Below are 15,555 nucleotides of genomic sequence, written 5' to 3' on the forward strand. Positions count from 1 at the left end.
AAACTAAAGGCAGAGCGAAAGTATCTTCCATTCAAAAGGGCAGGTTAAATGGACTCAAGAGAACATATACATCGTGCAATGCATATTGCATTTGGCATAAAGAATGAAATTTCTTACTTGTGAAAAATGTAAGTCTATCTATTCTATTACTGATCGCTACAACACCATAGCCAGCTCATAAAGCTTTCTTTATGTGCTGCTCTTATCCCTCTTTGTCAGATTGGTATCATCTGTGAAAAGTCTTCAATCTCAAGGTTGTTCAGAGTGATATAAACAGAAGACGGTTGAGAACAGAACAAACAGTGACAGCCACTGAACAGATGAAAAACAAAGATGGCACCTGTAGAAATACAACCTTCACTAACAGGAGCTTAGAACTCCACAATCAATATTTTCATAGCAATATGATCATCATTGACATTGAACTTTATGTTCAACAATAAAAGGACAAATAATTTAATCTTATCTGAATCTATACTCTTAATCATATTAAATCACATCCCATTCAAAGAGTTTTCTATCAACAATGAAAAGATGTGTGCAGGTAACTGCAGCTTTGGTATCAAAGACAAGATGAAAGCTGACATTGCGAAAGGAGTAGTTGAAAAAAAATATCTTTCCTCACCAGGGAATATACACCTGGAGCTCCCACCTGGAGCTCCCACCTGCAGCGCAACAGGGCTTTAGGAGACTCATTTTATTGACTCACTGTCCAGTTGACAACTTTACTGCTTTGGCTCACTCTCACTGCTCCCATAGTACTCTCACCCAACACCACCAGGCACCTGTTTCATAAACAGCATCCACGACTATCTAATCAGCACCAAACAGCAGGCTGTAAGTGACAAACACTTTAGAGCATTTAGCAGCCAGAGAGCCACATTCACCACAGAGACCAAGCACAGATCTAAAAGGAGATATATAGTGCACTTCAACAGCCACTGACACAACTTCAACTTAACTACTATGGAAATCTCCAACTCTACAATAACAGGTTTTACTATCAGAGCTGAGTTTACAACTTGTTTCCACTGCCCCCGAATGGTCAAAAAATCAGCCATCAATGGTTGGAGAGTAAAGACATCGGAGTAACATTCACAGTGATCAAACACCAAGGCAATGGAGCCAAACTTGATATAATCCAATGTCTTTGTGCTGTTTATTGTAGCTAATAATTGTTATTGATTCTAAAAAGCAAGTGTGCAATGTGAGTGCACAAACCTCCAGTGAAATGCTTCAGTTCTACAAAGAAAACATGTTTCAAGTCCGAGGTTGCAGGAGATTCAAGTGTGTCTTAAAAATTTGCACTGGAATTGATTGATTGATTATTCTTTATTTTGCACATATTAAAAAAGAGAAAAAGATATTCAAGGAATTAACTGGGAAAAATAAATAAGTTAACAAAAATGGCAACGTGATCAGAATCTACCTTCCCATTGTGAGGAATTTCTGTGATTTGAATTCGGAACAATGAAGTCATGAAGACATGAGCTTGGGCTCTGGGTGTTGTCATTTCTCACAATTTACTGACAGAGCAGGTAATTCGCCTATACCGCCAGACTAATCAATGATGGAAATAATCATACAACCAGCACTGTTGAGTGAGCCTATCAGATATGGCCAGCTTGCCTGGCTAATCGATTCAACACAGGTTACGGCAGCAGCAGAGCCGGGTCTTGTGATCATGGAGATAAACCTTATTACTCCAGTATTTCAATATTGTGTTTCCAGCAGAGCACAGGCGGCGTGATAAGCTCGGCTCAGAGGCTTTTCCATGACAGTGAACAATAAGTCAACAACTGACATGAAATTTTCATCAGCAGCTCCTCAACTTTGACTCTAACATGACCCCAAGTCTTCAGAGGAGCATGCACAGTTTATGGGGGTGTGGTAAGCGTGACCTTTGATCACATGGTGATGAATAATTTTCTGCTTTTGAATCTTCTGAAATGCAGAGAGAGATTTTGTCATCTCTATGATACTATGTGTGATATGATTTTCTTATGTGTGTGGATTTGTCATTACATTTTACCTTCACTGAGGAAGTTTGTTAGGGTTGTCTGCCAGTAGATTTCACAATTTGGTCACAGTTGTAAAGAGAGGTGAAGATTCAAGACTCAAGATTTCCTGTTTATTTACATATTTTCAGTTTGGTTTCTTGACTTGCTGGTTCTCAACTTTTACTTCACAGTATCTGGTTTGGACAGCTGTCAGTGTATCTGGGACATCCTAATTACACCACCATAAGTCCTTGGTTAATACATATTTTTCATTTCTGCATAAATTTGCTGAAATAACGTGAGCAGGAAGCCTTACAATCACAACACTAAACTTTTTACAGATTTAGAAAAGCTTATTTCCCCTTTATGACAGAAGACAATGAATCTGAAATAAGGCAATCATAGCAAGCAGTCCAGGCGGATAATCACAATCACATTTGCTCCCCGACCATAGAGTGTCAAAACTAAATGAATCTGACTGAGATAATGGCATTGGCCTCTGGCATCTAAATTGCACAGGGATGTTTTTTTTAGAAACGTGGAGGGGGAAAAAACGTATCCAGACAAATAGTTCTTTCTCTCCCTAAGGATTTCTTGGGAGGTGGTATACTGGGTGCTGACGTGAATGACACAGCCCAACCCCTGCTATTATGTGAGGGAAAAAGTCCAGACGCAGAGAAATAGGCAGCAGAGTGCAGCAGCAGGAGCAGCAGCAGCAGCGCGGTCTGTGCGCAGATGCATCAGGTGCGCATGGAGAGAGGGACTCCAATACGCACAGCGGTGGGACTGATAAATGCTATTTAGAGAACTAGAAAGCTTGAGACATTTGTTTACTCGCACAAATGGTCTGAGGTAGAGTGTAAGAATAAAGCGGAGGAGCTGAGATAAAGGCGAAAACAATATGTGCGAGAGCGCTAAATGTGGCGCACCGGACCACAAAGCTCTGCTCTGAAAACTCAGTGCCATGAAGCAGCAGTGGCACACAGACCTCCTGTACTGTAGGTCGTCCTGGTAACGTTTCGAGTTCATCTTAAAGTAGTGGGGGGGGAAAAAGAGAAAAGAAATCATGAACTTATCCGAGTCTGTTTGGCTCTTGGAAGAGCCATGGAACATCAGCAAACCGGAGGAAGACAACCAGAAACTTTTATTCGGGATCGGCATGGATAATTTCATCACGCTCCTGGTTTTCGGACTCATCTTTACGCTCGGCGTGCTGGGCAACTCCATGGTGATCACCGTGCTGGCCCGGAGCAAACCGGGGAAACCGCGCAGCACCACCAACATATTCATCCTCAACCTGAGCATAGCAGACCTCTCCTATCTGCTCTTCTGTATCCCCTTCCAGTCCACCATCTACATGATGCCGACGTGGGTCCTGGGCGCATTCATCTGCAAATTCATCCACTATTTCTTCACTGTGTCCATGCTGGTGAGCATCTTCACCCTGTCTGCCATGTCCGTGGACCGATACATTGCCATCGTGCACTCGAGAAAGTCCTCCTCTATCCGGGTGGCGAAGCATGCTCTGATCGGAGTGGTGGTGATTTGGATACTCTCCCTGGCCATGGCAGCGCCTGTCATGTATTACCAGAACATCTTTCACAGAGGGGAGAATCACACCTTTTGCTGGGAAGTGTGGCCAGATCAAAACCAGAAGAAAGTCTATGTGGTTTGCACGTTTGTCTTTGGTTATGTGTTGCCTCTGCTGCTGATTTCCTTCTGTTACGCAAAGGTAAGAAAAGCTTGGGTCATTTAATAATCATGGAAATGATTAAAGTATCAAAAAATATCTTAAAATGTCTTACTTTCATTTCTGTACTTACAGGTTTTAAATCACTTGCACAAAAAACTAAGAAATATGTCCAAAAAGTCAGAGGCATCAAAGAAAAAGGTATGTATTATAATCAGTCTTTATAATATTAGATAAGATCAAATAGTCCTGCTTTTGCCCCACAGTGCAATTTGCAATAAATATCACTAACATTTTTCAAGGATAATAAAGTTTTAATAACATAATATACTCATTGTGTGATAAATGTTTCCTTCAAATTGACCTTCTGAACACTTGAATTTCCTTGTACACCTTTTACCTGTCATGAGGATGGCGATTATGTTGGTGAATGGTTTCAGCCCTATATAAATTTTAAGAAAAGGCACTCATAGTCATACTTTTCAGTGAAGTGCCCTCCATCTCTCAGGCTATTTCACAGTTCACTTAGCTGCAGCCTCTTTCAGCATATGGTTTGACTCAAAGCAGAGGTCAGTGTTCTTGACCTTTCGGAAGATATACTATATCACATCTACACTGCCCCACACTCTCATTATTCAGAGCTCGTACCATATGCTACACCATTTCCTCAATTTCAACAGGCAGCCAGATGAAACTATTTCCATTCTCTCTACTTATCTTTAGGGGCAAAATAATGAATATTAACTTCATAATGTTTAATGTTAACTGACCCACTCAGGCAAAGTAGCCAAAAGGCAATCAAAGTGCCATCTAATCATTATTATTCTTAGTGGAGGTCATTTAGCCTCCCAGAGAGGCAGTTATCAGCTATCGCCTGCTTTACTGTCCGTCTGTCTGTCCATTGTTCCTCATAGCCACAGTCAGCACAGTCATTTCAGCAGCTCCAGATCAGCTGGAAGGGAAACAGTTGATCAAAATGTAAACACATGTATACACATTTCTACCTTGATGTATGCTTTATTATACAAGGTTTAGATGTAAAGCAGTAAACTGCTAGAACAGAACAGATGCAATCTGAATGCAGTATCAACAATGAATAACTGCATATGGATATTCACTTAGAAATCAGTAACTTTTTATAGGCCTAGTGCTTGTGCCAAAAAAGATGTTTCCCTTCCAGTGTGTTGTGCTGTCCAGCTCGTGTTTTATAACAAGATGATTAATGTGCAGCATATAAAAACTCAATGCACAAATACTCAAATATAATCAAACTGAAAACTGAATAATGGATGTGCAAATGAATGTGAATAGACCAGCTACTGTCATAATTTTGTTTTATTTAAAAACACAGTAACACTAAAGAACAGTCAGAAAACTTACAAACTTAAAAAAGATAGCTACATGTATGAACTATCTTTCTAATGTCACCCCGCTGTCATCAGTGCTAAGAATGTGACTAAAATTAATGTGAAATTACAGCATGAAGAGAAATAAAGTACAGTGCAAATGTTATATGATCAATATATTTGCCCATTCAGAGTGTGTGGCAACAGGAGGCAAGAGGTTATTATCTTATCCTAGCATAATACCTGAACAGTTAGCATATGGCTTTGTCCAGAGGCAGCAAAATCCACTCTCTTCCACAGTTATATTTTATGTTATTTTGTACAAAAACTTTTTTACACTGGGTTATTGTTACACTGACACAATGTCAGCAGAATGGGGAGAATAGAAAAACCTACCTTTATTCTGACTCAGATCAGGTATTATTCCAAGATGGCTACCCCTGCTGCTAACGTTGTAGTCACACCTTTCAAACTGCCTTTAGTGGCCTGAATGTGAGATGACACTGATTATAGGACAGTTCCCTTTTCCAATTTATATTTTTTGACAAAAGACCTGTAAGGAATCATTTTGTCTACTGTTGGGAAGGTTTCCCTGAGATAACATGAATCTAAGGGGAGGAAAGTGCTCATCATTCAAGTTTCTATCTTCCCTTGGAAATGGTCAAAAATCATTTCTCTGCCAATTTTCTTCAGACTTCAGTCTATTTGAGCTCAGCTTCCATGACAGTCATGACATATCTTGGCTGTTTGACAGATTGTCACTTTCATTCATTTCTGCACTAAAGACTTCGACAAAACATGTTACACACTTTCCTTCACTCCTGCAGATTAAACAGGGCTGAAAAGGCACTTAACCTGAAAGGCATCTGCAACACTCAGTGGAGTTTTGTGTTAAATTTCGTAGCTACAGTACACACAACCCTCAACTTTTCCTACATTATTTCTAGGAGAAATAATCTGGCCATAGTGTTGATGTTGGCTTTTAGAAGAAATGTATTGAAACCAGATACAAACATTGACAGGGGGTGATTGTAAATTCTGCCATTGCGCCACTAGCATTAATAGCTTTTTAAATGCTGTGTTCAGCATCAGATTTTATTCCTTTACTCATCAACAGTTGTCTCCAGAGGTGGAAAACAATGTTAAATCTCTTCCTAATACTTAAGTTTGCATGCCAAGCAGCTAGCCTGTGGGCCTATGTCAACCCATCTCATCTCTTTCCCTTGGTGACTCCGTGTGTAGCCTCCAGTCTTTTCTGAAAACATGGTGTTGCTCAGAGGTTGTATTATAACCTCTGGTAAAGATAATGATGGCATATGTTGACAAGCGACAATCATCACCATGTTCAAAGGCCTTTTAAAGTAAAATAAAATGTGCTAGTGTTCGGCTCTTATTTTGACTTTGACTTATTTTGAAGTGTCAGCTACAGAGGCTTTGCAGACAAACAGGTTTGTAGATAACGTTGTTATCAGAAATTTGCAGTAATTGGTTGGATGTTTGCTTATTATGGTCTGGATGATTACGGTATACATATAGGAGAAACTTTCCTCCTGAGAAAAATGAGTCCATGGGCTATTTGTGCAGCTGGTTATTATAATTAGATTTTAGATTAGATGACATCTAGTGGCCATAAAGTTTATAACAGGAGCAAAGAAATGAGTGGTGACGTAGACACTCTAAGGGGGTTTTCGTCCCTCCGCTTCGCATTGGGCCGAAGAACGCCCCTTAGCCGTGGTATAATGAGCATATACCACGGCCTGTTGTGATATATTGCTTAAATAACCCAGAAGTTCTGGTCCTTAAACCTAACAAAGCCATGACTCCTCTTGGTCAAGTTGCATCTTTATTATGGCAACAGTACCAACAATGGTCCAGTTTGCATGCTGTTGTAGAGGCCCCTTTTAAGGGGACAGTCCTTTGGGACATATCAGGGGGATGAAAAACACAAGCAGAACTATTTCTTGTCTGAATTTCCTCCACTGTGGCATTACACTTTATTCTCCATATTTCTGCTAGGGACCAAGATCATCACTTGTGACCAGATTATCTCAAAGGAATATCACCGTTACACTAACTTCAATTGTTATTAATTAATCATGACGCTGGTGCCATGTCTGCAAGCGAATGAGACAAATAAGTAACTTGCAGTGGGCCACACAGCGTCCTCGATGAGGCGGGGGGAGTTTGTTCAAATAAGCATTTAATCAATAGTTTGTGTGGATTACCTGGGTCCCAGAAGTGAGCTGCTGGGACTGAGAGACATGGTGACATCTGGGAAAAGCAAGGTTACTCCCACTCTGGTTGTGAAATACATCTAGACAAACCTCTTATCTGTTTGGACACCCACAGTAGGAATTAGACTCCAACACTCCAACATTCAAATTACGGTAGACACTTTCACAAGAGAAATCACCAAGAAACCGTCTTCCTTAATCTTTCCGTAGGGTCTTTGTGCAAAAATGTGAGGAATCTGTTTTAAATGAATCTCTTAATCCATCTCGATTTATGCCCTGTTCAAATGAAGAAAGTCTAAAATATTGTTGCTTCCTGGTTTGAAAAATGAATGCTCTTGCTTAATGTTCTTTTGAATCACAGGGTTCATTTTGCTTGGCAGACAATTATATTTTGAATGGATTCTCTGTGTCATATCAGAGGTTAAAAGACAGTTATTAATAATGTATAGTTTAGGAGCATAATGATATGAGTGGGACACACAGCTGGTTATGGATAATTATAAAAATGAATATTTGTTAGAATCATCTTTAAATGGTTTAATATTAATGGTAATGCCATACTGTCAATCTCTGAAGCATAAACTATCCCTGTCTCACTTTATACATTTTAGACAGGGATAGTTTATGCTTCAGAGATTGACAGTATGGCGTTACCATCACTTGAGTGTTACAGTTGTAAAGTAAGTGTTACTAACTGTATCAATTAATAGTATCACGACACTCAGCATCAACCAGTCACTTCTTAGCAACTTCTATTGAAAAGTAACACCGTCTGAACATGTCAAATGAGTGGTGGAAAGCTGTAATTTACTTTGTTGTGTGTTCAGTGTATTAGTGCAACTTCTGTTACAACTGTAGGTTAAGGTATACCCTACTTAGTTACACCAGCAGATACAACCTGCAGTGATTTATTGTGCTGTGGAAACACAGAAATTATTATTATATACCATAAAACTTTTATGTGGTAAATACAAAGTAATTAGAGGACCGTCCATCACTACGAAATGGTTTAATTGGTGCATTCATTGATGTGTGTCATGGCCCCCTCCCAAATACTCACATATTAGTATTGGTTATAATATTTCAATATTGTTTTTTTAACTGTTTATCAGTGCATGAACCATTCTTTATGGTTAGCATTTAGTAAGTCAGTCAGCATTAAACTGGACCTTGCACTTTTTTCACTCCCTGCTAATTTTCCAATATGAGCGTATATAGAGATTTGGTGGAGGAGCTGCAGCGCCCAGATGTTAGGTCCGTCTTGCGGCTGCAGTAGGATCTGTTGGGCTGCTGTCAGAAACAGCCTCATTATAGCAACCTCACACAAACTCAAGACACAGCCATCTTGATGGATTTCTCTCTGCACAATGATGATTATCAAGAGTTGGTGTGAAACCCACCTTGATTCTGACAAACTCCTGATTACTATCACTGATGTTTTACATGGCTGAAGACTTCCCTGAAAGAAAAAAAAAGTTAACAAAGCAACACTTTTATGGATCCATTTTTTTTCTTTTTCTTTTTACTGAAAAAGGCTAAATTATGCAGAAACACAGTCAGCCCAGAATTACAGAGCACATCCCATCACAATAGCTGTTAATGTTTTTCATGGCTGGGTTTTTTCCATTAAGGAAAATAAATCTGTCTTTTATCTTGATATCCAGCGTTGACTTTAATATTTTCAGTAAAGTAATACAGTAAATTCACATTAATGAATTGTAAAAAAAAACTTTGATTGATATTTGAAAGGTTAATATCTCAGTATCAAAAATGAGTGATAGCTGGAATTAATTTTCAAAGACATTTAGTGACCAGCTAACAGCTTCAGACAAATGAGTTTCACAAGTAGACAGTGTGACTAGAGAGAGGGGGAGGAGAGGCATCATTTTTATTATTTTATATTATTATTTTTTCTTCCTGTGGAGATGCTGCTGTTTGTATTAGCCTAACTGATGGCTCTCAGGGGTTTGAGGTGAAGATATGAATGTGTTATGGAGGCTATCCAAACAAAACACTGCTATTAACATACTGTTACACTGTAACTGTGGGAACCTGTCTCTGGGTACCGTGTTTGTGTGTGTGCGTCAGTGTATGCGGTGTATGCACTTGTGTAAAAGGGTTGTGCTGATATTGCAGGCCAATATTGACCTTTCATTTTAAATTGGATAAGGGCCAGTCAGCGATGTTTACCTCTGATATGATCGATGAGGTGCAGTTACTTTACACATTCATTGTAAAAATAGAAAAAGAAAAAAAAAGATCAATGCTGCACTGGGCTGTGGGAAGATCTTAAATTGAAAAGTTGATCATGAACCATTTCATCAGACTGTGCAAACATTTGCACCAACACCATACTGCTCATCCGTGTAACCATACAGTTTATTTATTTTGGTCTGAGCTGAAAAGTTCACACTTTGTGTTATAGAAAGGAAAGCTGAGTAAACTGCGTCTGCCTTTGTCATATTGATTTTCTTTATGCCATGTAAATCTTGATTAATTGTTTAGTATTGCGTCTGTGTTGTAACCTGGGTGAAACCAAAGATACTCAGAGGGAGTTTTATCTTCTCTGCCAGGCTGCTGTCTCAAGAAAGAATTTGATATCTTTTCACCCTCAAATTTATATTTATCAGTTGTCAGTGCCATGGGGCTAATGTCCTCTGGGTGAAGACACACACACACACAAACAAACTGAAAAAACAACAACAAAAAGATGGTGTAATCACTGTGTTATATCAGGGTAAAAACAAATGTGCGAGGGTCAAGCCCAAGGCCACACTGTCATTGGCTCTCTCAGGGGGACTGGGGCCGGGCAGAGGCACTTGCAAGTGGCCAAGCCCAAGGCCACATTTGTTTTTCTGGGATCTGGTCCCCCTAGCTAAAAATAACACTACAGAGTGATACCTGACCCTTCTCACATCATTTCATCAGTTCTTGATATAATATATAGAGGTATGGTGTGCAGCTTTCATATTAGAGGAATAAAAGGGCCAAATATGAACATATACTGTAGCTCTACATTTTCAAGCATTAAATGCCCCACTTTCAACAATAAAAGTAGAGAGATCCCATTAATGAGACTCTACTTTGCAGAATCCTTACTTTTCTGACATGTTTTTGAACTTCTTGGTACAAAGTCCGTACGAGTCAAATGTCAAATGCCTGTATTCATGTCTCATTTTTGTGCTGTTTTATGCTTATCTTTGTATCTTTGCCGGCAGGATGCCTCACTTTGCACTTGTGAGTGATTTGATTGTTAACAGCTGCACTTGACATATTATGGCATGTTTATTTCTAACTCTCTCTGAGCAAAACTGCTGAACAAAGCAGAGTTTAAAATTAACTTCACAGCATCTCTACATTTTTATTTCCATTGAGGGAGCTAATGAGTTGTGGCATAAAACCACTTAGTATCAAGTCACATGTGGAGTGGGGGCCCAGAAGATCAGGCAGCATTAAATTACTTTTTTTGTGCTGACACATTCCAGCTGTTGCCATTGGCTTTACTGTTCTCCACCTTCCTCTTAGATAACAAATTAAACTGGTTTGCTCTAATTGTAACATTAAGTTATCACAAACCTAAATATACCTGGTCAGTGTCTCAATTTTGGGGTCTTTATAAGGCAGGGGATGAATAAGTAATTTTTAACCATATAAACTGGAAATAATTGCAAGTTGCACGTCTTATGACTCAGATTGTATGCATTAAAGACGTTTTATCTCTGGATATATCTCATATACTTCTGGATAAAGTAACAGGATCTAGTCCGTTGTGCATACATGTAATTGAGCTCCTCATGAATCTTCCTCAGAGGTAGTTATTTGCCAAGTGCAAGCCATATCATGAGACCTTCTGTTTGTGTTTGCTGCTAGACAAGACAATGAGGTCTGTCCTTCTGACATTTTTCCTCTTGCTCAGACTGTTTATTGAACATTGTGGCTGTTTTTATTTTTTTTTAAAGAGATATAGTAAATCTTTAAGGTTCAACATATAAATTAAATTCAATACAGAATTTTTGTAAGTCATAGTCATATCCCTCTTAGCTCTATCCAACCTGATTGAATTAGATATGGATTGGACAGTTTTCCCATTACTTTCACCTTCAAGTGTACCACATTAGCTACCCACTGTAATGTTAAACAAAAAATATGTTTTGAATGGCTGTATCAAGGTCAACTCTCATAGCAGGGTCATCTAATCATTTACGGTAATGCAGCTGGATCTGTTGAGTGAAATGTCAGTGAGATAATATGATTTATGAGGCACTGGCCAGTTAAATGTAATAAAATGAAGGACTTTATGAGGCACTGACTTAGTATGGAATTGCATACAAATTGGCCAACTGTATCTGTTGGTTTCAGATGCTGTACTATTAAGTCATGACATCACTCATCAAGTGGCCACTCATAATAACAAACCTATAGAAAATGATTACCAAGTCTGCAATGTCCTTCAGCTCTAATTATCACATTTCCATCTTTTAGCACATTTTTTGCTAAAAGATGGATGGATGAATATTTATCCAGCAGTATGTTTGACTACACTCCAAATGAGTGAGTTTATTTAAAAAACAAACAAACAAAAGATATCAATCACCTTTAAGATCAAGGTAGTCAGTCATAAGTCAAAGTCCTCCCTCAGCATTTTGTAGTGTCTACACTTGCACCTCCTTTAGCTCGGTCTTTAGGCTTTAGAAAATCTAGTCTGTGACAGGAGACTTTAACCAATCACATGTCTTTTCAGAGACAGTGATTGCTCCTATTTGGCCATTCTAAAAAATTGTCAGTACTGATGAAGCATGTCAGAGATGAGAGAACTTCCTTTAGCCTACTTCTTCTGGACAGAGCTGCTGACGAAGCTAATTGTGGTTGTGTCGGTAGATTTGGTGTAGAAGCAGTCACTGATTGGTAATTATGCTAATAGTTTTGCCTTTTGTTAGCCAATGGCTCACAGACAGGTGGCGGTGTGTGCATGTACTGTATGAATATATACCTTAGAGGTTGGCAAATCCTTAAACCCAATGTTAAAGAAGATGTTTTGGAGGACCTGAAACAATTGAAAAAAAAAAAATTCTGCTGTTGAATCACTTTGTGTTAAACTATTAGATTGTTAGCACCATGCTAACACATTGGCATACATTAAACTTTACAATAACACAATTAGGAGGATAAATCTGTATGCACCAAAACTGTGGCCATTTAAATCTCACACCATGTTAATATTGTCCCTTCGACTAAACCTCTCTCCTTAAACTTTTATCTTCTCTGTTACTTCTCTGTGGACCCAGACGGCTCAGACGGTGCTGGTGGTGGTGGTGGTGTTCTGCCTCTCTTGGCTCCCTCATCACGTTGTTCACCTTTGGGTGGAGTTTGGAACCTTCCCGCTGAACCAGGCGTCCTTTGTGTTTCGGGTGGCCGCCCACTGTCTGGCGTACAGCAACTCATCTGTCAACCCCGTCATCTACGCCTTCCTGTCTGAGAACTTCAGGAAAGCTTACAAGCAGGTCTTCAAGTGCCAGATTGGTACCAGCGAGTCCCCACTCAACGACATCAAGGAGATCCGCAGCAAAGCGGACACGCCGCCCTCGACCAACTGCACCAACGTTTGACTGACAAGTTGTGGATTGTGACATGAAAATAAATTAAAGCACCTGTCACAGTGAGAGTCATTGTAAAATCAAAGTGACAGAGCCATCAGACAAGAGTGGGTGTGTGGATTTTTCTGATGTAACTAAGTGTAGTTGCTTGGATATTGCTACAGCTATATTCTGTTCCACATAAGCGCTGTTCATTATACCTGGAGGAGATAAAGCCTCTGTGGCCGCAGGATGTGATTACTCACTCTTTGATCAGTGTCTGTTTCCCGCATCTCTTCATTTCATGAAAACCGGTGACGTTTCAAACTCAGGAAAATGATACCCCCCCCTCTGAAAATAAACTCTTTGTGATTGCAGAGAATATTTACATATACTTCATGGTGAATTTACAAGCAGGCACATAAAAAAGGCACCTTCACACTTTAAAAGTATTACACCTTTCATTTTTTCCCACATAAAGTAAGAACTGCTAGTCAAAACATGGTGACCTGCTGCTGTTTGAATGCTGGTGTTGGGGAATTACTTAGTAACATTTTACATTAGGCCTATGCCTACATGTACTGTGATCTGTGTACTGTGGATACAGTCAATAATCACAATACTGACCCTAGTAATGTTCTGTTGGCTGATTTGCTGCCTTGCCAGGAATCAGATGGTGGGCTCATAATTAAACCCAACCTAGCTGGCTTGCTAATATTAGCCACTTCAAAGTTGAAGAGTGTGTGAATAAGACAGAAATTAGAAGTTTCACAAAATTAGACTTCTACTTGTATGTACTTGAATGTAACTCAGTCAAACTTGAAGTAGATGTGTAAATTCATCTGCCGAGACTGTCCGCCTGAGAAAAAAACTGGCCATATACGTGTGTGAGTCATTGTGTTGTCTGGTTATTATGACCCATGACAATGTGTTGGTAGACGACATCTACAGGTAGTAATAGTAATTATAAGGAGAAGTGCATCTAATGTTAATGAGGTAGCTATTTCAACCCAAATCATTAGACCTAATCAGAGTGCTAAACCTGGCCAAGTCATTACCATTATTGTAGTAACCATGGCAAAGATCAGTAACCATGGCAACTGAGATCTGGTACGCATGCCGCTGTAGGTGGGCTAGGTGAGAGGTGGGACTTGTGTCTGCTTCACAACGGGAATAAAGTAGGGACAAATAAAGATAGTTTCAAAGTGAACAAGGTAACAATAAAAAATTTCAATATGTAGTAGCAGTACTGTATTGTCATTCTGACTTAGCTTGAGTGAAAGGTGGCAGAATTTTTGGGTATCAGTTTTTATTTTCCCATCTTCCATCAGATTGGATTAACACTACAGACAATGTCTTGTATTTGTGAAACTGCTGCTGCATGAAAATAATGTAACAAGTAGGCTAACTGATACAGACATTTTCGAACAATTTGCCCAACACTACTAAAAAAAAAAAGATAATCACTGTAGATAAAAGAAGATAAAACACCACTGGCTTTGCACTCAATATGATTAAAATCTGTATTTCAAACAGATTTAGTTGTAAATACTATAATCATTTTCTCATTTGCCTGTGAAAGCCGCATCATGTTTGGCTGTTCTGCTATATTGGATTGTTTTGTGCCATATGACTGAACACGTTGGACATGTGAAGCATTCTGTACCTTTTGTGGTAGCCATCTTTCTAACCACAGAAACAATGGAGCAGGATACCCTGTGCAAATGAAGAATTCTGATATTGTATGCCATATGTATGTGATGTGCCAAGCCTCCGCGCCGCAGCTTTACCTCAGTATACAAAAATAATTCAAACAAAAACACTATATGAGACCTTTAACTTGGGCCTGCAGTATCGAACAGTATTTTATCTACATCTTTGAATTCGTGGACTTGACAGAATGTGTCACATCTATTGTTTGCTTTTTTTTTTTAAAGAAAAAAGATCACAAATTAAAGTTGACTATGTACTTTTTAGGTTATGTAACCGAGTTCCATGTGTGGAGGAGACTGGGTCTGCTGCAGATTTATTTTTTCAGCTGATATGTCTGATTAACACCAACTTCACCCACTGGGGAGGAGCAACTCAGTGTAATCAGCAGACTCTCATCCTCCCTGTTGGCAAGAATCTCACATGTGGGAGTCAAGGATTTTTCCTACAGGGCTGAGGAGGTGCAGTTGATGACTCTGGTCCCATCTAAAGCTGATGGAGACGCTCTGTATTGCCCACACAGGACTGAGGACATTTTATTTTGGACTACACCTAACACAGAATACATGGCTTTTGGTGAGATGCAGACAGAGAGTTGTTAGAATGAGCAAATGAACAAAAGAAAACACCTCTGCATCATTTCAGCAACTCTGCTAGATCACAGCCCACAAATTACTTTGTAATTATTTAGTTTATTTGGGATATCATTTAAAAAACTCAATGTGCACCAATATTGAGAGAAGTACAGGAAAGAAAGTACAGGAGTGAATCGAGGGATTTAGAGAAAAAATACTAATAAAATTCAAATGAGCCATTTCATCCAGTGTACCCTGTAAGTACATGGACCATGTAATAGTGTAATTAATTTATATCCCTCTTAATGCTGATTGCAATCTCTTTTTCCCTCTATTTCCTCTCTTGTGCCTACCAAGATCAATGAAATATTTACACTTTAATTTGCAGGCTGTTTTTCAGCTTTTGGCTACAAGATTACTCTACTCC

At 39.2% G+C, this 15,555-nt stretch overlaps 1 protein-coding gene across 1 annotated transcript; it reads left to right on the forward strand.

Moving 5' to 3' along the window:
• The first annotated feature begins 2,675 nt into the window (after positions 1-2,675).
• LOC146972464 (galanin receptor type 1-like) lies at positions 2,676-13,100 on the forward strand. Its single transcript, XM_085802699.1, has 3 exons — positions 2,676-3,732; positions 3,826-3,891; positions 12,556-13,100. Exons 1-3 carry the CDS (start codon positions 3,067-3,069, stop codon positions 12,874-12,876), a joined length of 1,053 nt encoding a protein of 350 aa, XP_085658825.1. The 5' UTR covers positions 2,676-3,066; the 3' UTR covers positions 12,877-13,100.
• Positions 13,101-15,555: the final 2,455 nt, after the last annotated feature.

This window comes from Trachurus japonicus, chromosome 16 (assembly GCF_045865225.1).
Source record: "Trachurus japonicus isolate A0001 chromosome 16, Traja_1.0".
Lineage (NCBI taxonomy): Eukaryota > Metazoa > Chordata > Actinopteri > Carangiformes > Carangidae > Trachurus > Trachurus japonicus.

Coding starts and splice junctions, on each gene's coding strand:
- LOC146972464 (XM_085802699.1), top strand. CDS start 3,067: ATGAACTTATCCGAGTCTGTTTGGCTCTTGGAAGAGCCATGGAACATC. Junction 3,733..3,825: donor TTTCCTTCTGTTACGCAAAG/GTAAGAAAAGCT, acceptor CTGTACTTACAG/GTTTTAAATCACTTGCACAA. Junction 3,892..12,555: donor CAGAGGCATCAAAGAAAAAG/GTATGTATTATA, acceptor CTGTGGACCCAG/ACGGCTCAGACGGTGCTGGT.